At 40.0% G+C, this 23,565-nt stretch overlaps 1 protein-coding gene across 3 annotated transcripts in view; it reads left to right on the top strand.

Moving 5' to 3' along the window:
* NTN4 (netrin 4) overlaps positions 1-23,565 on the top strand; it is a 122,643-nt gene that overhangs the window by 82,960 nt on the left and 16,118 nt on the right. For all 3 annotated transcript variants that reach the window (XM_025403387.1, XM_025403386.1, XM_025403384.1), the window contains exons 6-7: positions 15,302-15,515; positions 16,201-16,316. In XM_025403387.1, the coding sequence (XP_025259172.1) occupies positions 15,302-15,515; positions 16,201-16,316 (330 nt within the window). The remainder of the gene's footprint in view (positions 1-15,301; positions 15,516-16,200; positions 16,317-23,565) is intronic.

Below are 23,565 nucleotides of genomic sequence, written 5' to 3'. Positions count from 1 at the left end.
TCACTCTATTGCCCAGGCTGGAGTGCAGTGGCATGAACATGGTTCATTGCAGCCTCAAACTCCTGGGCTCAAGCAATTCTCCCGCCTCAGCCTTCTGAGTAGCTGGGACTACAGGCATGTGCCATTATGCCCAGCTCATTTTTTAATTTTTTATTTTTAGTATAGACGTGGTCTTACTATGTTGCCCAGGCTGGTCTTGAACTTCTGAGCTCAAGTGATCCTCCCACCTTGGCCTCCTAAAGTGCTGGGATCACAGGCTGGAGCCACTACACCCAGCCAAAACTTTACAAATTTATGAATCATAAAAATCAGTCATGTTTGGGAAGAGAGGTGGACAAGGTCATGAAATTCCCTAAAATGTCTTCCAAGCAGAAAGTGGAATTCAGTAATTCACTGAATAAATAAATAGTATACCATTCTCTTTTGATGAGGATATGTAATAATCAAGCAAACAATTAGAAAATATGTAAATCTTCAGAAAGTCTGGACATAATTAGAAGGAGCATAAAGAAGAGAAGGAGCATTTGGTGAATGGCTGTCATGGATCAGAGAGCGTGCTAGGTAATTTAGCAATCCTTATGTGCTAGGTAGCATATTTTCTATTTTACAAATGAAGACACCAAGACTTAAATTGATTACAGTTGTCCCTATTCCTCCACCTGCAGTATCCTCAAGGGATTGGTTCCAGGATCCCTGAGGATACCAAAATTCATGGAGTCTCAAGTCCCTTATACGAAATGGCTTAGTATTTTCATATAACATATGCACACCCCCCTATATACTGTAAATCATCTCTAGGTTACTTATAATACCCAATACAATGTAAATGCTATGTACATAGTTGTTATACTGTAGTGTTTAGTTGTATTGTTGTATTGCTGTTTTTATTGGGTTTCTTCTTAAATATTTTTGATCCACAGTGGGTTGATTCTACGGATGCTGAATCCACAGATGTGGAGGGATGATTGTACATAATTTGCCCATGTTCACATAGCTGGTCAGTGCCAAGGCTGGGATTTGAACCCAGGTTGGTCTGACTGGAAAGATCCAATGACCTACAAAGATCCAAAGAATTCTATTACACACTGTGACCCAGTTAATGAAAATAGAATCAAAACCCAAAGGAAGAAATAATAAGATACGTATTTTAAAGGCAAAAATAATTTTTAAAGAACCTAGTTTTTTGTTTTTTGTTTTTTAAAGTAAACGTCTTTAGTTTTGTAAGGGTCTGCTTACTGATAAATAGCCACCTAGCATTTGAATCTAAAGAACTGATTTCATCCTAAAGAATCTTAGCACAGGAAAGATGGAAATGACTGGAGAATATTCCAGATAGGCCAACAAAACCATCGAGAAAAGAGATACTAATGAATAAGTGTGAAAGATGATAAATATTGTCAGATTAACCAGGAACTTTCTCAAGAATACTGCAGCAACTTTCTATAAATACTCAAAAGGTGTAAGGGGGAAGTAGAGGTGTGGCAACAAATAATTTGCTTTCCTAGAAGAGTTCCAATTAGATGTGATTGGGTGAAAGGAATTTCAGATTCATTCATATGAAGGAAATTTTGCTGCCAGTGAAAAGTACTTATGGGTGGAGAATGTCCCCTATCAAGTTAGAAAAAATAACTTTTTTTTTGGAGACAAGGTTTTTGCTCTGTCACCCAGGCTGAATGGAGTGCAATGGCATGATCACAGCTCACTGCAGCCTTGACCTCTCGGGTTTAAATAATCCTCCCATCTCAGCCTCTCGAGTAGTTGGGACTACATGCCCATGCCACCACACTCAGCTAATTTTATTTTTTTATTTTTCGTAGAGACGGGCTCTTGCTGTGTTGCCCAGGGTGGTCTTGAACTCCTGGGCTCAAGTGATCCTCCGGCCTCAACCTCCCAAAGTACTGAGATTACAGGTGTGAGCCACCGTGCCTGGAAAGAACTTTTCTTACAAAACATAAATAATAAAGCCGGACGGACTGAAGCATTAAATGTAGGATATAGTCTTGCTCTGGGAAGGTGCAGAATAATCTGCTTTGTTTTGACCAGTTGAGTCTACCATAGATTTGTAGGGGTGGTTTTCTGTTTCTAGTATTCAGCATCCAGTATTGCAATCCTGTGGTGTTAAGATACTATTAATAGAAACCTATAAAGAGTAGTATGGACCTTCTAGGAGGTTCATCAAAACATAAGATCATTTCATGGTTGTTGCTTATTAAGAGGCACATTCATTTACTGATGCAACAAAGATGAGTGAGTTGCTAAAATGGGTCAGGCATTATCCTAGGTTTGCGGGATACAGCAATAAAAAGATGTGGTTCCCATCCTCTGGCCCTTCACAATGTACTATAGTGACAGCAATGAAGTGAGAAATCAGAACAAGATTATTGGAGGCCAAAAGATCATCAATTATTAAGAAAGATTTCTTAAATGACACAAATCATTTAATTTAAAAAACTCAACCTAGATTTATTCAGTGCCTCTCATGTGGCAGGCCTATTCTAGTCACTGTCTATGCAACAAAATAGTCTCTCTCCCCATGGAAATAGACTCTAAATAAATTTACCCAAGTAAATATGTAATTAAAAGCTATAATAAGTAGTATGAAGAAAAAGGGGAGCATGACAGATTACGGCAGGATGAATCGCATCAGTTCAAAGGTGAGCTTGAAGATAGACACAGCCAATAGGGTTTGTTTCTCCAAAGGAAAAAGGAGCTAGGGATAACTCCAATTCCTGGCTAGGTGCCTGAATAGACTGGAAATACAGGAGGCTGAACAGGTGGAAAAATAAGGAAAGAAGGAAGGAAGGAAGGAAGGAAGGAAGGAAGGAAGGAAGGAAGGAGGGAGGGAGGGAGGGAGGAAGGGAGGGGAGGGAGGAGAGGGGAGGGAGGGGAGGGAGGGGAGGGAGGGGAGGGGAGGGGAGGAGGAGCAGCAGGGAAGAAAAGAGAAAAGAAAAGAGGAAGGGAAGCAGGGAGTGAGAGAATGGTGTACCCAAGTTTTCCCATGATAAAATTTGTCTGTATATGCAAAAGTGTTTTCTTCAGTTTTAATTGAAATAGCAAATCAAGAATATAAAATTGGCTTTTTAGCTGCGTAAGATCTCTTAGATATACCCAGGAATAAATAGTAACTGGCCCAGCTACAACTAGTAAACAGGAAAGGAATGATACAGAAATTAAATAGGGACGCTGAGCAGCAGTCACATAGTAAAACATTAAAAATAAAGGCTATGGCTGGACGCCTGTAATCCCAGCATTTTGGGAGGCTGAGGCAGGCAGATCACTTGAGGTTAGGAGTTCAAGACCAGCCTGGCCAACATGGTGAAACCTTGTCTCTACTAAAAATACAAAAATTAGCCAGGCGTCGTGGCACACACCTGTAACCCCAGCTACTCAGGAGGCTGAGGCAGGAGAATCGCTTGAACCCAGGAGGCGGAGGTTGCAGTGACCTGAGATCATGCCATTGCACTCCAGCCTGGGCGACAGAGCAAGACTTTGTCTCAAAATAAAATAAAATAAAGGCTATGACTTTTGTATTTATTTGCATTATGTATTTAAATGTGTGTAGAAGACAGGAAGCATACTTAAATACTGTACATTTATTTTTTAAAGCTTTTGAGGCAGATCTCATGCATCCTACCCCTGTTTTGGGTAGGATGTACAAAAACTCAGGAGACACTGAACTTCAGTAAATGAAAGGCAAATCATAATTCAGGTTGTTTTCTTATTAGACTGATTCAAGCATTTTTTTTTTTTTTTTTTGAGACAGAATCTCACTCTGTTGCCCAGGTTAGTGTGCAGTGGTGTCATCTCGGCTCACTGCAACCTCCACCTCCCGGGTTCAAACGATTCTTGTGTCTCATCCTCCCGAGTGGCTGGGATTACAGGTTTGCACCACCACGCCCAGCTAATTTTTGTATTTTGAGTTTCACCATGATGACCAGACTGGTCTTGAACTCCTAGCCTCAAGTGATCTGCCTGCCTTGTCCTCCCAAAGTGCTGGGATTACAGGCGAGCCATCAGGCCTGGCCATAATTTTATTTGAAATTAAATATACCTTGAATATTGTGGAACTAGCTACCATTGAACATAATGTATATAACATTGCACGGACCAATAGAAAAATGTTCCCTAGGATAGTAAAGGGGTACCATATGGCCTTTCACAGAGTAAAGCACATTTACAACTTTTTCTTATTTTTTATAGCTTTTCATCCACTAGCAAAAATAGTTGATAGCAGAAGGAAAGAAGAAAACGGTGCCAAAAAGAAAAATAATATAAAAGATCTCATTGTATCTACTATTTAACTTCACACTTAATTTATATATAACAGTTCAAATTGTGTCCTTTCCTCTTTAAAGCTGTGTCTCGAAATCATCTCCCTTAAGTTCCCCTTGCTCTAAGAATTCAGCAGGCAGCTGGGCAGCTTTTGGAATGACTTCGCTATTAAAAATCCCCCTCAGAAATTCTGTAGGGCCTTGGCCTTTTCAGGAGAAAACAATGTTGGGAGCCTGGAGGCGCTGCCGAGGGAGTGGCCGCCAGGGTCGTGGTGAAAGATCTTGACAAGCAGCTTCTTTCCCAGCTGAGGGCCTTGAACTTTGAGTTCTGTTTTTAGAAAAGCTCAATCAGGAGCAAATACTTTTAGGGTATTTTTCTCCCAGTGTAGCTTTTACTAACAAAATAACAAAAGTCAGAGCCATCAGGTAATATTAAAGGAGGCCAGTTTCAAAGGGGTAAGATGCTGAGTTCCATTGATGGTTTCAACAGCGAGCTTGAGATCACAGATCACTCCCTCAGTGGAAGGCAGGCAGACTCCCAGAGTTCTAGCGGAAGGTGGGAATAAAGATAAACTCGCAGCAATTACCTCCTTTGACTCCACCATTGAAGGCTATAGCAATCCCTTCAGAATAAAGGGAGCCATAATGGTTCCATTATGTTCCTGTTTTGTGCTTGTGTTTGTATACTTTTTATATTCATGCAGGTTGACCGCTGTGACTTTTGTCCTACATGATATTTCTGGGCAGCAGGACCATAGATCACACTCTTCTTTTTTTCAACATACTCTGATCCACAAAATGAGAGTAACAGGTTAACTTTTTTATTTTTTATTTTTTTATTTTTTTTTTGAGACAGGGTCTCGCTCTATCACCTAGGCTGGAGTGCAGTGGCACGATCTCAGCTCACTGCAGCCTCCGCTTCCCAGATTCAAGCGATTCTCCTGCCTCAGCCTCCTGAGTATTTGGGATTCCAGGGACACACCACTATACCCAGCTAATTTTTGTATTTTTAGTAGAGACGGACTTTCGCCATGTTGCCCAGGCTGGTCTCGAACTCCTGACCTTAAGTGATCTGCCTGCCTCGCCCTCCTCCCGAAGTGCTGTGATTACAGGCATGAGCTTCTGCACCTGGCCAATAGGTTAAATTTTTTTGTCCAAGGAAAGGAATATATAACAAGAGAGTAACTTAATTCCATAGAACTTAGAGTAGTCAAGAAAGCAGCGTTCCTCTCTGATACAAAGGAGGCTGTTTTGAAAGCCAGTCAGATCATTAGTTTCCTTTAAAAAAAAAGCCATATCTGCAATGAGGCAGTTCATTGCTCCTGTATTCTCATGAACCCTGAACTACCTTGGGTATAATGCTTACTGCCCTGTTGTTATCTATACTTCTCTCTTCTCTCACTCAAGAGATACGACTTTTTGTAGTCATCTTTGTATCTTCGGCCCCTAGCATAGTTCATGTTAACCTTAAAGTTCGATAACCCTTTGGTAAAGTTGCGAGTGAATGAATGAATGGGTAGTGAACATTTTTATACAAATATGTTTCATCTAGATAATAATATCCTTTTTTTTTTTTTTAGCATTTGGTGCCACTAGATGCCTGATACATTTCTAAGTATTTACATACATGATCTCAATCCTCACAAAACATCCCTGTGGCTTCCTTCATTAATGAGAAAACTGACAGCTGAAGAAGTTAATTTCACAAGGTCTTGTAAATAATAAGCCTCATCACTGGAATCTAGTTCTGGTTAGGATCTAGTCAGTTAGTCTGATTCCCAAGCTTGTGCTCTTACCAACTTTATTATATTGCCTCTATATTATTTTCTGTCTTCTAAGAAATCTTACAGCAAATTTCCAAACAACTGTATTTATTGTCAGCCTTTGTGATTGATACAAATATTAGTTTTAGAGCCTTATGCATGCACAAGATATTTGAAAATGTGTCCATCCATCGTTTCATTAACAGGTGTGTTTCCTGCTAGAAAGTCCTACACAGCAGCATTGCGTCCTCTTCTATAAATGCTCCAGGGGCCCTGCTTCACTTTCAGATGTATTGCTGCAAACATGTAACTATAGATAAAATTTCTATCACATTCAGCAATTATCTAAATTCATTACTTGAAGGGAATCTGTTGTGAAATCTTTTGTAAAGTACTCATTTCCTCTACCTCATCTGTTTCAAAACTTTTGCACTGTTACCATAGATTTTCTTCCAGTAGAACACTTGGGTAAAGAAGGTACCAGCCAGGCGCAGTAGCTCACGCCTGTAATCCCAGCACTTTGGGAGGCTGAGGCGAGTGGATCACTGGAGGTCAGGAGTTTGAGACCAGCCTGGCCAGCATGGTAAAACTCCATGTCTACTAAAAATACAAAAATTAGCTGGGTGTGGTGGCAGATGCCTGTAATCCCAGCTACTCGGGAGGCTGAGGCAGGAAAATCACTTGAACCCAGGAGGCGAAGGTTGCAGTGAGCCGAGATCACACCATTGCACTCCAGCCTGGGCAACAAGAGTGAAACTCTGTCTCAAAAAAAAAAAGTACTATTCAAAGCAAGTCTCATGCATTATTGATGAACTCTTGTGAAAATATCTGGAAATTAAATTGACATTTTTAATAATTTTGTTTTGCCACCATGGTTGTGGGTGAGAGCAGGTTAGGGGAGATGTTTTAGGGGGAAAATGATGACTCCAATGATGAATGATCTACCACCTAGGCCACACAGCTTCTAAATACACCTGGTTACCACTCAATGTAGTATTTTGGCTCTTAAGGACAGTTCACCACAGCTGTGAACACTAAAAATTATAATGAAAAGAATAATTAATGTCAGCATAATAGTATATGATGATGGTTCAACTGGTCTAACAAGAAGACAGGATGGGCATAGTGGCTCACGCCTGTAATCCCAACACTTTGGGAGGCTGAGGCAGATGGATCACTTGAGGTCAGGAGGTCAAGACCAGCCTGGCCAACTGGCAAAACCCTGTCTCTACTAAAAATACCACAATTAGCCAGGCGTGGTGGCACACGTCTGTAATCCCAGCTACTCAGGAGGCTGAGTCATGAAAATAGCTTGAACCTGTGAGGCGGAGGTTGTAGTGAGCCAAGATTACGCCACTGCACTCTACCCTGAGCAACAGAGCAAGACTCTGTCTCAAAAAACAAACAAACAACAACACCAAAAAAAAAAGAGACAAAGCTGAAGTTAAGAACTTATGTCACTCTGGGTCGTAACTTTGACATTTATTGTGAAAAAGTAAGTTCTTGGGTTGCATTTTAGAATCAACAATTAGTAAGAAATATATGTTGGGGAATCAGAACTGAACCAGAACATGAAGAGATCCTTTCTCCTTCCAAACAAGAAGAAAATATGTTTGCATTTTGGAAGAAAATAAGAAATGTAGATTGTATGTGTCAGATATTGACTGCTATCAAGCTTCAGGAGATAAGTATGCAAGGCAGACCTCGGTGTGGGTCTTGAAAAAGTATGCCATGGAAGATGTCAGGGCCTTCTGCCTGGAGCTAGTTCTGTATAGTTTCCAAATGGTATCTTTATCTTGTAATTATGTGAGAAGTCACACTGACAGAAATCTACTAGCACATACAACAGAAACACATTCTTCTCTGGCCATTCCTGAAATGAGTGTAGCTTTAAAAATATATGGTAGAAGGGACAGGTCAGCTCCTGAAAATGCTTGCATTTTCTATTAGAGGAAAAGATAGGAGTGGTGGACTACCATATATTACCATAGAAGGGGTTCTTATAATATCTTTCTTCTGGCTAAATCTCTCCTATCTGCTTTAAGAACCAAACTGACTTAACTGAGTGATATAGTAACTGTAGGTTTCATCATCTCAAAATTATACAATTTTCATACTAGAGTATGTGAATTCATTTTAAGTAATGTCTACGCAGTTTTGAATATAGCATTCTGATATATTCATATTGCATATTATACAATCCACATGAATTATTTCTTAATTAGAAACAAACCATAAATCAATAGTACTTTGATACTTTAAGAGAAAAATGCCTAAATGTTCTCATAACAAAAACCAAGTGAAGAAAAAAATTAGGAAATTTAATGTAGAGACAGTGATTACCATAACTGTATGACTATAAAGATGTTCTCCTTAGAACCTCAATGTTTTAGAGGCAAAATCTTTACTTTCCTCGGTATTACGATTTTTAAAAATCTTGGAATAATTCTTCTAAATTTGGGATCTCTTCAAGGACCGAGACTATTTTATTCAAGTTAGATCCCTGGCACTTTGCACAGTACTTAGCACATAGCAGATTCAAGTCAGATCTCTGGCACTTTGCACAGTACTTAGCACATGGCAGATTCAAGTTAGATCCCTGGCACTTCGCACAGTACTTAGCACATAGCGGGTGCCCATTAAATGTTTGCTGAGTAAGTGAATGGGTAAATAAATGCTGCCTTAAATACACACATTATTAGCCTTTCAAACAATGTCTCCTATGCTGTTTTCCTCCATTGTCCTTTGTAAGTAGTGCTTACATCATGGCGTTTTAATTCAGTTCAAGGGTCATTTTTGAGCAGCTGTAATCTACCATTTGCTAATGTGTTACTAAGTGCTAGTGATATACATTATCTCTGGTTAGTCCTCAAGAAAACCTGGTAAAATAGAAATGTGGGGCTCAGAAAGGTAAAACAAATTTCAGCTAGGAGTTAAACTCAAGTCTGCCTCCACTAAGCACTGCAGGGGATAGATGAGTAAGGCCCATGCTCAACTGCAAAGAGCTTACAGACTGGTGTGATAGACAAAGAAAGCCCCCGGTTGTCTAATGCAAAGAAGAATGCAATCAGAGCTATAAGAAGAAGTGTTTCTTTAAAGCACAGGAGGGTTACAAAGAAAGGGTAAATCATACTCAACTGCATTGGAATAAGGAATGACTTCTAAAAGAAGGTGGACCTGTCCCTTAGATGGGCAAGTGTAGTGACTGCCGTGGCTTCACCTTTGGTGAGATGGGAGGGGGTGGCAGAGGGAAGGGTGCTGAACCCCACTTTTCTTTTCTGAATATCATTGTATGTCAAAAGTTCTGTCTTTAACGGGGAAGATACCAACAGAGCTCCTACCTTGAGCACGCTAACCACCCCAAATGGTTGAATTACGGCAACCCTTAGGGGTGACATTTGATATAAGTTTTGAAGGACATGTAGAATTTTGAAAGATTGTTATGGGAAGAAAGATTTCAATATTGAAATTAATAAAGGAAAAGAAACAAGAAAGATGGAGGGTGTGTCTAGAAATTGTCCCAATTAATTAGAACAAGGGCTATATGCAAGAGAATAATGAGAGGAAGGACTGGAAAAGTAGGCTAGGGCTCTGCTACGAAAGACCTTACATGTTTGGCTAAGGGGTGACCACATTTTGAAAACTACAAATGCTTCATAAACATTAGAATTATTATTATTAACATTTGTTGGTTGAGTGAGCCAATCAATGAATGAGATTCTAATAAATGAATGTATATGAGATTCTTCCCAAGAAGATAATTCATACCTTTTGCAGAAGAAGCAATATTTCATGCTCTATTGTAGTGGTTCTCAATGAAAGAGAGCTTATGGGGAGGGATGGCGGGGGGAGGTTGCACAGATGTTAGAAACCTCACACATTCATACTGGTTTGAGAACTATGGCTCTAATGATTATTGGTTAAAGAGATGAAAGAGAGATCTAAACAGTAGGACAGTACACCATCGGGACCTGTATTTCTCCAGCTTCTGTTCTCACAAAAGTCACCAATGACCTCCTGATTGACAGGCCTATTGTCCATCGTATGTGACTTGAGCATTCTGCATTGTTCGACACTGTTAACTGCTTGAAACTTTCTCATCCTTTGGCTTCTTTTTTTTTTTTCTCCTCCTTCTCTACCTTCTCCTTAATAATCTTTTTGCAAGTTATTGCTCCTCCAACTGCCAGTACCTATGGATGTTTCCACCATGTTCTATCCTTGATCATCTTCTCACTCTACACACCGTCCCTGGGAAGTTTCATCTAGCCCTCCTAATTTCAACTGCCGTTGGGTGACAACTCTCAAAACTTTATTTGTGACCCCAACTTTTCTCCTAAGTGTCAGAATATTTCCAGGATATATTTAAGATAACCTTTAAGCATCTCAAGCTTAGTGTGTTTGATCCTAAACTCATTCTTTTTCTGTTCCTTCCCTATCTCCACCCTCAACATGGATCTATCTGCCCCAACTTTCTCCAGTCCTCTCTTCTAGATCTTTGTGAATAATGTCACTAATCATTCAGTTTCATGAACTAGACACCTGAAAATCTTCCCCAACTTCTATTTGTCCCTCAACAACTCTTTCTTCCTCTTCCAGATGGTCTCCAAACCCTATCTATTCTAACTTTAAAAAATAAGTTTTTTGTATCCAAACTTACCTCCCATTCCCACACCTACTGTCTTAGTCATTTCCTTGCTGTCTTTCTTTTCTTTGATTATGCTGCCACCAGCCTCTCCCCACTCTAGTCTATACAATGCCTCCAAAGTGTCTGTCAAAATTCAATTTTAACCATGTCATAATTCTGCTTTACAACTTCTTATGATTCATTATGCCCATAGGACAAAATTCAACCTCCAAAGCTAGGTATTTCCACAACCTGGGATCCTATCACCATCTGACCTGACTCTACAGCTTTTCTTCTGCCTCATCTCCTTCAACTGCTTTCCACTCAGTGTCCACTCAGGCACACTAAGCTTCTCACATTCCACACATGGGCCATGCCCTTTCACATAGGATTCCCACAGCCTGGAATGTCCTCCAGGTCAATTCCACAAACGCTGATTAGGGCATCTATGATGTACTAGACACTGTTCTGGGGCCCCAAAAATAAAAATAAGAAGATAAAGATCCTCTGTCAATGAATTCAGACTCTAGTAGTAAGGATGACAAGCATATCAACAAATAATTTTTTTAAGGAGCTGTTTTGTGGCTGGGCGTGGTGGCTCATGTCTGTAATTCCAGCACTTTGGGAGGCTGACTCAGGCAGATCACTTGACGTCAGGAGTTTGAGACCGGCCTGGCCAACATGGTGAAACTCCATCTCTACTAAAAATACAAAAAATAGCCAGGTGTGGTGGCGGGCACCTATAATCCCAGCTACTTGGGAGGCTGAAGCAGGAGAATAGATTGAACCCGGGAGACGGAGGTTGCAGTGAGCCGAGATTACACCACTGCACTACATCCTGGGCAATAAAGCAAGACTCCATCACAAAAAAAAAGAAAAGAGGCTGTTCACTAAATTATTTTTACATGGAATGTCTCAAACAGATTTAAGGCTGCAAACTTGTTAAATTTTATAATCGTTTGCTTTTCAAAGTGAAGCTCAGAAATACTTAAAAATAGCTGTAACATTCACATTAGGAAAGATGATGTTTATTCTAGTTGTATTTTTATGGTGAAATAAAATCCTTTTCCAGTGGAAAAAATAATAATAATGATGCACTGTGATAGGCACAAAATAGAAATATATGCAAAGAGGCAGCACAGAGGAGAGAGTACATAACTGTCTGGAGGGAGTGGGACAAGAAAGCCTGTCAGAATCTAGATGGACAAGGTGGGGAAAGGCCACACAGGCTTGGCCAAGGGCCAGGGGCACTGAGGCATCAGAGAGCGTAGCATTTCCAGGATGCAGTAAGAGCTCCCACACAATGCAGAAACGTAAAATGCAGTGGGGGTGAACGGTACACCCAAAAATGGTTAAGACGGTCAACTGTATGGTATGTGTTTCTTACCACAATTTATTTATGAAAAATTTATTTTAAAAAGATGCACTGGGGAAAGTGTCTAAAGATTGAGCTGGAATCAGCATTTGCCTTCCTTGCCCTCCTTTTCTTTTCTTTCTTTTTTTTTCTTTTTTTTTTTTTTTTTTTTTTTTTTTTTTTTTTTTTTTTGAGACAGAGTCTCACTCTGTCACCCAGGCTGGAGGGCAGTGGTGCAATCTCAGCTCACTGCAACCTGGGCCTCCCAGGTTCAAGCGATTCTCCTGCCTCAGCCTCCCGATTAGCTGGGACTACAGGTGTGCACCATCATGTCTGGCTAATTTTTGTATTTTAGTAGAAATGAGGTTTCACCATGCTGGCCAGGCCGGTCTCGATCTCCTGAGCTCAAGTGATCCATCCACCTTGGCCTCCCAACATGTAGGGATTACAGGTGTGAGCCACCACACCCAGCCCCTTGCCCTCCTTTTCAACTTGTAAACTCCTATTCATCTTTTACGATCTGGCTCAGATCGCTAAATGACCCCTCCTTTGTGGATCCCACCTGATTCCCTCAGCCTGTGTTGCCTTCACCTTTCCTCTGTGTTCCCACGGTGCTTTATGTATACCTCTGTTACAGCACATCACATGGATGCAAATCTTTTATTTACTTCTCTGTTTCCCCCACAAGACTGTAAGTTCCCTGAGGACTGGCACCATTTCTCAGATAGACATAGATCCTATATCTCTATAAGAATTATCTGACGGGCACAGTGGCTCGCACCTGTAATCCCAGCACTTTGGGAGGCCAAGGCAAGAGGATCACTTGAGCCCGGGAGTTCAAGACTGCCTGAGCAACATAGTGAGACCCTGTCTCTATAAAAAAAAAAAAAAAAAAAAAAAAAATTAAAAACTAGCCAGGTGTGGTGGCACGTGCCCATAGTCCCAGCTACTTGGGAGGCTGAGGTGGGAGGATCTCTTGAGCCTGGGAGGTCGAGGCTGCAGTGAGCAGTGACGTGCCATTGCACTTCAGCCTAAGTGACAGAGTGAAAGAAAAAAAAAAGAATTATCTATTGGATTAATTTACTATTAATTAATAGTAATTTATTACTATTCTCTAAAGAAAAAAAGAATTATCTATTGGGTTAATTAATTTACTATTAATCATGTACCAGACATCATTAACTGCTTTGGATGCATAATCTCTTTTTATCCTTACCACTACATGAGGATAGGTCCCATTTTTAGTTTCATTACAGATAAGGGAACTGAGGTGAGAGCCTAGGTATCTTGCTCAAAGTCATACAGTTAGTCAGTAGTGGAGATTTGAAGCCAAACTGATATTTTAAAGGAAAAATAATCAATAAAAGAAGTTTCCAAGGGGAAACATGAGAGAACAGGGTTGAGAATATTTGTTGAGAAGGTGCAGCATGAAGAACTGGCTTCTCCTGTGTGTGACTGCATGAACTCTCTGTGAGATGTAGATACCACAATAAGGAAAGAAAGATTCAGGAAAGTTATATTTCTCGCCTGAGGTCACAGAGGCTCTGGGACGCAGAGCCGTCGATCGAGGTTTCTCCGTGTTTCTCACTTGATTCTCAGAGAAAGCAGTGGGAAGATGAAAAAGATTTTGAAATGGAGAAAAGATTTTCCAGAGGACCCTACCAGCGAATTAGAATCAGACTAAGTGGGTAGGTTGATTGAGAAGCCTAGGGAATTTCTGAGACAGCCACTGTAAGAAATATTATTATTTTTTTAAATCCAGGTAAAATTGAATAAATAGAGTTGATGGGCCAGGCACAGTGGCTCACGCCCATAATCAATGCCAGCATTTTGGGAGGTCAAGGTAGGCAGATCGCTTGAGTCCAGGAGTTTGAGACCAACCTGGACATGGTGAAATCCCATCTCTACAAAAAACAAAAAAATTAGCTGGGCATAGTGGCGTGTACCTATAGTCCCAGCTCTCTGGGAGGCTGAAGCAGGAGGATTGCTTGAACCCAGGAAGTTGAGGCTACAGTGAGTGGAGATAGCACCACTGCATTCCAGCCTGGAACAAGAAAAGACCCTGTCTCAAAAAAGCAAAAATAGAGTTGGTGAGCATTGGTTTGGAGATAAAACTGAAGTTAGGGCTCATGAATTTGTGATAAGCCCAAAAAGCACATTTCACACATACATATATGTGAAAAAAGTGTGTCTGTATGTCTGTATACAAACATACACACACACACACACACACACACACACACACACACACACACGGTCAACTATTTTTGCCATCCCAAGAACAAAGAAATAACTGCAGGTTGTCAAACTGAGCAATAAGCAATTCTGGGAGTAGGGAGAGGGCTAAGGAGAAGGACTTTTGATTAGTATTAAGGACTTGTGGCCAGGCACAGTGTCTCACACCTGTAGCCCAGTACTTGGGAGGCCAAGGTGAGAGGATTGTTTGAGGCCAGGAGTTTGAGACCAGCCTGGGCAACATAGCAAGACCTTGCCTCTACAAAAAAAAAAAAAAAAAATTTTTAATTAGCCAGGCATGATGGTGCCAGCTTGTAGTCCCACCTACTCGGGAGACTAAGGCAGGAGGATCGCTTGAGCTCAGGAGGTTGAGGCTGCAGTGAGCCATGGGGATACCACTGCACTCTGGACTTGGTGATAGAGTGAGACCCTCTCTCAAAAAAAAAAGAAAGAAAAGCTCCTCAAAAGAGCTGCTGTTCGCATGCTCGAATTCCTCTACTCCCATTCTCCCCTGAATCCTCTTCCACTGGCTTCCATCTCACTGTGTATTACACTGAAACTCTTCCTGTGAAGAACAGCAGCAGCCTTCATGCCGTTCAGTGCAATACTCCATCACATGCCCCATCTTCTTTGACCTTTCAACATCTGCCACAGCCCATGCAGCCCTCCTTCTTGAAACCTTCTTTGTTTGGCTTCCAGAACACTATACTCTCGCGATGTCTTTTCCTTTCTTACTGAATCCTTCCACTCTGTCTCTTTGCTGGTTCGTCCTCATCACCCCAACCAAAGGGCATTCATATTTCATGCCTTCCATATTAGGATAAATTATGTGTTTATTTTTGCAGCAGACATGCTTTTCTGATTATATCTCGCTTATCTGTCATTTAATTAGCTTTCATTCTCTGAGCATACACTCACTGGCTAAAGGAGGAGTCTCAGAAATGTGCTGTGTGGTAAAGGGAAGCCACTTGGGGATGGTCAAGCCTAATGTTCACACAGGTGATCTACAGTCACTCATGGTCCTTGCGTGTCCTCTCTGTCCTCTCTATTGTAGCATGTTCCTGCCATCCAGTAGGATCAGCTGTCCTTCCTGCCAACTCAGTGACCTTCTGCGACCCCAGCAATGGTGACTGCCCCTGCAAGCCTGGGGTGGCAGGGCGACATTGTGACAGGTGCATGGTGGGATACTGGGGCTTCGGAGACTATGGCTGTCGACCATGTGACTGTGCGGGGAGCTGCGACCCTATCACTGGAGACTGCAGCAGCAGGTGAATGTGCATGGCTCTTGCTCTCAGCTGCATGTATTTCAGACTCTTTTGAAAACCTATAGTGATTGGAAAATCTTGCATTCTGTTAATGAAGCAAAAATATATTTGCACATCCCTTTTACAGAATTTTTGTCAGACCAGGCACAGTGGCTCACACCTATAATCCGAACACTTTGGGAGGTTGAGGCAGGTGGATCACTTGAAGTCAGGAGTTCGAGATCAGCCTGCCCAACATGATGAAACCCCATCTCTACTAAAAAAAAAAAACAAAAAAAGATTAGCTGGGCTTGGTAGTAGGTGCCAGTAATCCCAGCTATTCAGGAGGCTGAGGCAGGAGAATCGCTTGAACCTGGGAGGCGGAGTTTGCAATGAGCCAAGATTGCACCATTGCACTACAGCCTGGGCAACAAGAGTAAAACTCTGTTTTAAAACAAAACAAAACAAAACCAAGAATTTTTGTCAAATTACAAACTCAAGTAATTTGTTCTTGCAAGATTCTAGAGATCATCTAGTTCATTTTGCGGAATAAATTATTTGTCTTCACAATAGTTCCTTATTGTGGAATATTTCTGGAAAAAGGAAAAATGGGAAGGTAGAAGATAAGGTTTAAATCTCTATAGATTCATTTCTATACAAGTTCTAAAAAATTCCTCAATATGTTCTTTATCATTTTCTATTTTGTTAGCAACACAGACATAGACTGGTATCACGAAGTTCCTGACTTCCGTCCCGTGCACAATAAGAGCGAACCAGCCTGGGAGTGGGAGGATGCACAGGGGTTTTCCGCACTTCTACACTCAGGTGAGATGGATGTAACCAGGTGTCATATTTTCAGGTCTGGTCTTGTGTAACAGTGATATGTGACAAACTGAGGTCCAGCTTTTGGATCCTATGAGGGGAACACTTTAGTTCTGGGGTTTAATGGTGTAATAAAATAGTGACCCCCATAAACATGAAACTGTGAAATATAGCTAAGGGGTATTTTAACACATTTCTGTTTGTTTTCTGATGATTAGAGTGATATATGTAGTTGGTATAGAACATTTGGAAAATGTAAAACCTCATAGTAAAAAAAAAAAAGGTCACCAAAAATTTCATTATTCCACTGTTAATACTTTGGTATGTTTTTCTCACTCTAAAACACAGTTAAGAGCCTACTGAGTGGGGTGAGTATAATCCCAGCATTTTGGGAGCCCAAGGCAGAAGGATTGCTTAAGCCTGAGAGTTCAAGACCATCCTGGGGAACATAGCAAGAGTTATCTCTACAAAAATGAAAAGCCCAGTGTGTTGGCACACACCTGTAGTCCCAGCTACTTGAGAGGCTAAGGTGGGAGGATCACTTGAGCCGTCAAGGCTGCAGTGAGCTGTGATCATGCCACTGCACTGCAGCCTGGGTGACACAGCAAGACCTTGTTTCAAAAAAGAAAAAAAGAAAAGTGCCTACTGAATACATTAGGTTTGGAAATGTACAGATCCATTGAAAGGAAAAATATTCTTAGAAACCTAGCTTAACTTAATAGGTACAAAGCAAAAGCCAGATGTGAACTCCTTATATTTATAGCTTTTTTACAATTAGAAAGCAAAAGTAATTTTACAAACTAAATATAAGCCAAATAATGAAGCCAAAAAATTCAAATTAATGACATTAACTGAATATGAAAAATGATGTGTACCAAAGCCAAAACACTGCTCACTACATAAATAAAGCTCTTTGAGTTTACTCAATATGGGCTCCTATTTCTTCTGACTCAATTTCCCTATGATATTGTTCTGTTTCTTCTTTTAAAGGGCATGCCATGATGGTGGTATGAATTTTCAGTTTTTGTATTCATCTTGCCCCTATTCTTTTCTTGTAGAAAAGCAAGTTATTGTATTTAGTGCTGACTTGTTCCTTAACACGAACTCAAATGTGGGCATGAAATCTTGTGTCAACACTTGGATATAAAGTGCTCACCAAATGCTCCAAATTAAACTCACAGCAAGTTAAATATATTTTATTATGAAACATTACAAATAGTAAAAATGTTATGCGATGAGCACCCATACACACACCTTCAAAGGGTTAGCAAATCACACACTTTGCCATAATTGCTTCATATTCTCATTTAAGTTATAAAATGTTACAGATGCTTTTGAAGTCCCTGATGTACCCAGACACAAGCCCAGTTGCCTCCCTTTGTCCACAGAATAACCATAATGGTGGACTTGGTGTTGATCATCCACTTTCACGTTTTTACTATTTTATTACTTATATATATATTGAGTATTTCAGAATTCCATGCACATCATGATATCTTCTCTACTCTTTTAAAATGTTTTTGGTAGCCAGGCTTGGTGGCGTGCACCTGTAGTACCAGCTACTCAGGAAGCTAAAGCAGGAGGATCACTTGAGCCCAGAAGTCTGAGGCTGTAATGCACCATAATAGCACCTGTAAATAGCCGCAGAACTCCAGGGCAGCATAGCAAGAGGCCATCTCTGAAATGTAAATAAGCAAAACATTTTTTACCTGTTTATGTAGTGTTTTGAGGTTTATCCATCTCAAAAAAAATTCATATAAAAGCGGTTATATGAATATACCATTTTTATTCTCTCATTTGTTTGCCATTTAGGATATCTCCAATTTCTAATTTTCCACCATTATAAATAACACTGCCCTGAATGTTCTCTTGTATGTGACTTTGTGCGCTTGAGAAGGTGTGTCACCAGGCCAGGGGCTGGCAAACCGCAGCCCTCAGGCCAAGTCAGCCACCTGCTTTTCTATAGCTTGCGGGCTGCTGCCCTAAGAATGGTTTTCACAGTTTTAAATGTTCACAGTTTAAATGGTTATAGAAGTACCTGTCTTTATTCTTGGCCATTCAGGTTTCCTTTTCCGTGAATTTCCTATCTGTAATTTTCTTACTAATTTGTAGTAGTTCTTTATAAATTTATTCATTCCTCCAACAGATACTTCTTAAGTACCTCTGTCATGTGGCAGTACTGTAAATAAAGTAAGTGAACAAAACAGATTAAATCCCTGCCTCTGTGTCTCCTACCTTCTAGTGAAGGAAAACAGCTAATAAACAAATAAAATATTTAGTATAATAAATGTTTAGTATAATAGAAAAATAATGCAGGGACAGGGGATAAGATATATTTTAGAGGAACATACTTTTAAATAAGGTGGTCAGGGTAAGCCCTATGAAAGTGACATTTGAGGGGGAAAAAAAATCTAAAGGAGGTAAGAAAGATAGCTATACAGGTGGCAGAGGAAAGGGAGTTTAGGCAGAAGATATAGCAAGTCTTTAAAGCCCTGAGGAGGAGTTCAGGAAACAGCAAGAAGGCCAGTGTGGCTGGAGCAGAGTAAGCTGGGAAGACACTTGGAAGAGGAAATGTAACAAGGCTGCAGAGGCCACTGTGAGGACCTTGGCTTTCACCTGGTCCTCATTTCACCTGGATGGAAGCCATTGGAGCATTTCAAGCAGAGGTGTGGCATTTAGAGTGACACCAGTCAGCATGGTTGTGTGTTCTCCCTAGTCACATTCAGCGTTGTGGATGTAGGCATACACAAAGAGATGACTTTAAGCTGGATTGAGGTTTTTCCAAGCGAGAATGAAGCAAGAGGGCAATAACTGCTCATGGAATTTAAACTGGGTAAACAGGGATATGAGGGTGAAATGAGGTAGGATCAAGGATTATAGGGTTTCAAAGGATGGTTGAAGTTGGACACAAGCTAGGATAGGATGTAGAGGTCAAAGAATGGGATGCTTGAAATTGAGATTGGAAGAGTAGCAGTTATTGATAATGGTGATGTCTAAGATGTGGTCATGGGAATGAGTGGCTAAGGCCATTATTTGTAATGCTACCTTATCGTATATCAAGTGTCTATATATGAATGGATCTGTATCTTGTCTTTCTATCATGTTTCATGAGCCAACACCACAATATATTATTATAGTTTTATAATGAGTCCTGATATCTGATATGGCAAGTCCCTTCATTACATTGTTCTTTCTTAAAATTATCTTAGCTATCAGTTCTTTGCCTTTTGTGTGAATTTTAGATTAAGTTTATTAAATCCCACAAAAGCCTCTGTTGGGATTTTTATTGCAATTGCATTGACTTTATAGATCATTTTGAAAAAAGTGATAGCTTTGTAATATTGAGTAGTCCCAGACGTGAAGATACCTTTCTATATATTAAGGTCCTCTTTAAGGCCTTTCAATAGCATTTGTCACTTTTCTCCAAAATGGTTTGACCTGTCTTTGATTAGATTTACTCCTAGATACCTTTAGATTTTATTGCTATTGGGAAAGTGTTCTTTACCTGAATTTTTAAAATGATATAAAGGAGTACTCTTTGTGTGTGTGTGTGTGTGTGTGTGTGTGTGTGTGTTTTGAGCTTGTATCCAGCGACTTTGCTGAACTTGTTTACTGATTCCAGTGTGTATGGATTATCTTGGATTTTCTAATGTAGGCCATCATGTTATTGACAAATAAGGACACTTTTGTCTTACTTATGTAGTTCTCATGCCTCATTTTTTTTGACTCCAGTACAATGTTTTCCCAAATTTGATGGAAATAGTTTGAAATTTCACCACTATAAAACTTGACATTGATTTTTGATAGGTAGCCTTTATCAAGTAAATGTCATTCTCTTCTATTTCTAATTTTATTATTAATGAGTTTTGTGTTTAGTTGAATGCCTTATCTGCATCTTTTGAGAAAATCAGATAGTTTTTCTCCTGTAATCTATCAATGTGGTATTTGAAAATAATTTTTTTCTGCTATCAAACTATTCTTTTTTTTTTAACTTCTGGGATACATGTGCAGAGTGTGCAGGTTTGTTACATAGGTATACATGTGTCATAGTGGTTTGCTGCACCTATCAACCCCTTATCTAGGTTTTAAGCCCTGCACACATTAGGTATTTGTCCTAATGCTCTCCCTCCCCTCAACCCCCACACCCCTGATAGGCCCCAGTGTGTGTTGTTCCCCTACCTGTGTCCGTGTGTTCTCATTGTTCAACTCCCACTTATGAGTGAGAACATGTGGTATTTGGTTTTCTGTTCCTGTGTTAGTTTACTGAGAATGATGGCTTCCAGCTTCATCCATGTCCCTGCAAAGGACACGAACTCATCCTTTTTTATGGCTGCATAGTATTCCATTGTGTATATGTGTCACATTTTCTTTATCCAGTCTATCTTTGATGGGCATTTGGGTTGGCTTCAAGTCTTTGCTATTGTAAATAGTGCTGCAATAAACATACATGTGCATGTGTCTTTATAGTAGAATGATTTATAATCCTTTGTATATGAACCCAGTAATGGGATTGCCAGGCCAAATGGTATTTCTGGTTCTAGCTCCTTGAGGAATCACCACACTGTCTTCCACAATGGCTGAACTAATTTACACTTCTGCAAACAGTGTAAAAGCATTCCTATTACTCCACAGCCTTGCCAGCATCTGTTGTTTGTCAGAATGGCAATTATTATCAAGCATTCTTTTAGTCCTAGGATAAGTTTTATTTGCTGCGATGTATTTTTATTTATACATTGCTGAATTTGATCTGCTAGGGATTTTGTCTTTTATTTGTTTATTTGCTTGCTTAGGATTTTCGTATTGATGTTTATAATTGATAGTGGTCTATAATTTAATGTATTGCATTGTATATTTGAGTAAGTTAGGAGGTCCCCTTACCCACTATGTTTTTTTTCTACTCTCTGCAATTATTTATATAAGAATAGAATCATCTGTTACTTGAATTTTTGTTGGAATTTATCTACAAAACCATCGAGACACAATGTCTATGAGTAGATGAAAGTATTACTGATTCGACATCTGTCATGGTTATTAATTTGTTTTATTTGTGATTTGGTGTTGGTAATCAAAGTTTTCTAGAAAATTGCCAATTCTTTTTTTTTTTTTTTTTGTGAGATGGAGTCTCGCTCTGTCACCCAGGCTGGAGTGCAGTGGCACAATCTTGGCTAACTGCAACCTCTACCTCCCGGGTTCAAGCAATTCTCAGCCTCCCAAGTAGCTGGGACTACAGGCACGTGCCACCACGTCCAGCTAATTTTTTTGTACTTTTAGTAGAGATGGGGTTTCACAGTGTTAGCCAAGATGGTCTCGATCTCCTGACCTCGTGATCCACCCACCTCACTCTCACAAAGTGCTGGGATTACAGGCGTGAGCCACCTTGCCCAGCCACCAATTATTTTAATTAAAAAAAATTGTATTGGCATAGAGTTATACATAGTATTCACTCATAATTTATTAAACCTTTACTCAATCTGTCCTTAATCTTCTTTTTGTCCCTAAGCTTATCTGTGTCTTTTTCTTATTGTCTTATACTGATCTTAATTTGCTTTTCTCAAAGGTTAACTTTTGGTTAACTTGATCAATCTATTTAATTTTTCTTTATTTCCCTAATTCTGCTCTTATCTTTATTATTTCTTTTTTTATGTTTTCTTTAAGTTTACTTTTTTATTCCTTTTCTACCTTTGTGAGTCCAGTGATTATTAACTCGTTTACTTTTAGTCTTTCTTATTTTTAACAAGTTCTCTTAAGGTTATACATTTCCTTATAAGATCTCTTTATCTGGATCCCATTGGCCTTTATATGTAGTATCTTCATTATCATTCAAGTTCTAATGTTTTTCTAATTACCATTAAGAATTTCTCTTTAATCCATTGAGTTGTCTAGGATATTTAATTGCTCAAACATTAGAGTTTTAGAATTTTTTTTTTTTACCCGGGGCTGGGCACGGTGGCTTACACCTGCAATCCCAGCACTTTGGGAGGCTGAAGTGGGTGGATCACCTGAGGTCAAGAGTTGAAGACCAGCCTGGCCAACATGACAAAACCCCATCTCTACTAAAAAATACAAAAAAATTATCTGGGTGTGGTGGCACGTGCCTGTAATCCCAACTACTTGGGAGGCTAAGGCAGGAGAATCACTTGAACCTGGAATGCAGAGGTTGCAGTAAACTGAGATCAGGCTATTGCACTCCAGCCTGGGTGACAAGGGAGACTCCATCTCAAAAACAAAAGAAACAAAAAACGGTATTTTTTTACTGATGATCTCTAATCTAATTTCATTGTATTATATCTATTCTTTGAAAACCAGGAGGGCAACTTGGATTCATTTCTAGGTGACTTAAGGACTAGCTACATAATTTGCAGGACTAGATGCTGGCTGAAATGCAGAGCCCTTTTTAAGAATTTCATCAAATGGCCATGAATAATAGTTTGGGATTTTGTGTATGTGGTTGGTTTGTTGTTTTTTCCCAGCCTCCTTTCATTAGCAAGGAGAGCCTTACCCAATCTCTGTCTTTAAAAAGTGAGTCTGGCCGGGCACGGTGGCTCACACCTATAATCCCAGCACTTTGGGAGGCCAAGGCAGGTGGATCATGAGGTCAGGAGATGGAGACCATCCTGGCTAACACGGTGAAACCCCATCTCTACTAAAAATACAAAAACTCAGCTGGGCGTGGTGGCGGATGCCTATAGTCCCAGCTACTGGGAGGCTGAGGCAGGAGAATGGCGTGAACCCGGGAGGCGGAGCTTGCAGTGAGCCGAGATGGCGCCACTGCACTCTAGCCTGGGCGACAGAGCCAGACTCCGTCAAAAAAAAAAAAAAAAAAAAAAAAAAAAGCGGGTCTGACTGTGATCTCTTTTTTTGTCATATTAACTCCTTTGTATCTGAACTCCTGACCGCTGCTGCCTCATTCTGAAAGCAGATCCCAAAGACCTATTATTTCAGAATCCATCCCCTGAATGCATATTCATTTATTTCTTTTCTTTTTAAAAAATTTTTTTAATTCAAGAAGTATCAACAAACTGAAAACATTCATTTCTAGTCCACAGAGATGCATATCTAGTTTTTGATGTAGGCTATGTCTTTTTCCATCCTTTATCTAATATTGCTATATGCTTGGAGCTCAGGATGTGCTAAAGTATGAATTCACAAAGTTGTGTTGATTGAGAATGTCTGTGATAGTTTTCCCGACATTTTATTATGAAAATTTTCAGACATCCAGAAAAGTTTTAAAAGTTGCACACTTACATATCCG

Source organism: Theropithecus gelada, chromosome 11, assembly GCF_003255815.1.
Source record: "Theropithecus gelada isolate Dixy chromosome 11, Tgel_1.0, whole genome shotgun sequence".
Taxonomy (NCBI): Eukaryota; Metazoa; Chordata; class Mammalia; order Primates; family Cercopithecidae; genus Theropithecus; species Theropithecus gelada.
This window is presented reverse-complemented; position numbering and strand designations above follow the sequence as displayed.